Source organism: Eimeria mitis, genomic scaffold (genome assembly GCF_000499745.2).
Source record: "Eimeria mitis Houghton genomic scaffold, Emh_scaff524, whole genome shotgun sequence".
In the NCBI taxonomy this organism is placed as follows: Eukaryota; Apicomplexa; class Conoidasida; order Eucoccidiorida; family Eimeriidae; genus Eimeria; species Eimeria mitis.
The window spans coordinates 11,257-12,989 of NW_013573525.1; the positions used below are offsets into that span (position 1 = coordinate 11,257).

Below are 1,733 nucleotides of genomic sequence, written 5' to 3' on the forward strand. Positions count from 1 at the left end.
GCAGCAGCAGATGCAGCAGCAGCAGGGGAGGCTGCTGCTGTCTCTCGAGGCAATTCTGCTGCTGCTGCTACTGCTGCTGCTGCTGCTGCTGTTTCGTTTGTCTCATTCCTGTTTATTTCGCTGTGCGTTTGCTGCTGCATCTGTTGCTGCAGCAACAGCTGCTGCTGCTGCTGCTGCTGCTGCTGCAGCTGCTGCTGCTGCTGCTGCAGCACGAGCTTGTTGGTATACTCCCAGCAGCTGTGTTTATATATTCTTTTTCTTACTGTCTTCCACAGCTTGTTGGGGTTGAGGGGCAGCAGCTTGTCTTTCTTTATCTGCTGCAGACAGCAGCAAAAGGTAGCAGCAACGAGGTCCTGCGGCAGCAGCTGCAGCGCAGCAAAGCTGCTGCTGCTGCACGGCAGCGGCTGCAGCAGATGCTGAGGAGGAGGCTTGCTGCAGCAAGAACAAGGAAGAGATAAATATACAAAGGACCATTGGACTAACCGACGCTCTGCTGCTGCTGCTGCTGCTGCTGCTGCTGCTGCTGTTGCTGCTGCATCTCCTCCTGCTGCTGCTGCTGCTGCTGTGCTGTCGCTACAAGCCAGCAGCTGGCTTCCAATGCCGCAGCATAACTGCTGCTGCTGCTGCTGCTGCTGCTGCTGCTGCTGCTGCTGCTGCTGCTGTGTGTAGGGGGCCGGGGAGGCAGACTTGAGCTGAAATATATCCGCCCCCCCGCAAAGAGGAACGACTGGCATCAGGGGGTCCAACACACCTTCAGCAGCAGCAGTTGCTGCTGCAGTTGCTGCAGCAGCTGTTGCTGCAGCAGCTGCTGCAGCCGTTGCTGCTGCTGTTGCTGCAGCTGTTGCTGCTGCTGTTGCTGCAGCTGTTGCTGCAGCTGTTGCTGCTGCTGTTGCTGCTGCTGTTGCTGCAGCTGTTGCTGCTGCTGTTGCTGCAGCTGTTGCTACAGCAGCTGCTGCAGCAGTTGCTGCAGCAGCCGCTGCAGCAACTGCTGCAACGACGGCAGCAGCAGGCTAGCTGGTTTGTCTGGGGCTTAGGTGCTGCGCATGCAGCAGGGAGCAGCAGCAGCACGAAACCCTGATGCATGCATGCAGCTGAAAGAGCAGCAAAAGATGTAAACGTCTGCTGCTGCTGCTGCTGCTGCTGCTAGAGGAGGAATGTCTGGGGGGTGGTGAGGTTGCTGCAGCAGGGGTGCTGGGGGTGGCGTGTGCACGGATATCTTTTGTATATACAGCTGAAATTAAAATAATTTATTTAATTTTTTATTTTTTATTTAAAAAAAAAGAAATAAAGCCAGTGGTTAGGGTTTGCCTCTCAGGTGTATACGCAGCTCAGCAGCAGCAGGCGGTCGTGCTGCAGCAGCCCCGTACCGGCTGCTGCTGCTGCTGCTGCTGCTGCTGCTGCATGCGGCTGTGTTGCTGCGAGGGGAAAATAATAAAATATTTTGAAATAAATAAATAAAAAAAGAAAATTTAATATATTTAATTTTTTTTATACAAAAAAAATATGAAGAGAAGCAGCAGATGAAGGTGCTGGGGTTGAGGCAGCAGCCGTGACACACACCACCGGAGCTGGGTGTTTTTTGTTCGTTTCGTTTTATTTAATAAATTTATTTTTTTTATTAAATTAAATTTTAAATAAAAATATAAAATTAATATTAAAAAATATATTCAGAGAAAAACACACAACACCAACACCGCTGCACAGCAGCCCTCGTATCATTCATTCTTTCTCCT

The 1,733-nt window shown here is 51.1% G+C and overlaps 1 protein-coding gene across 1 annotated transcript in view; it reads right to left on the minus strand.

The window, feature by feature from the left end:
* EMH_0015040 (uncharacterized protein) overlaps positions 1-1,733 on the minus strand; it is a gene marked incomplete at both ends in the record, with an annotated part of 10,293 nt that overhangs the window by 4,142 nt on the left and 4,418 nt on the right. Inside the window, one exon of the mRNA XM_013500296.1 lies at positions 1-988. Within this exon, the coding sequence (XP_013355750.1) occupies positions 1-988 (988 nt within the window). The remainder of the gene's footprint in view (positions 989-1,733) is intronic.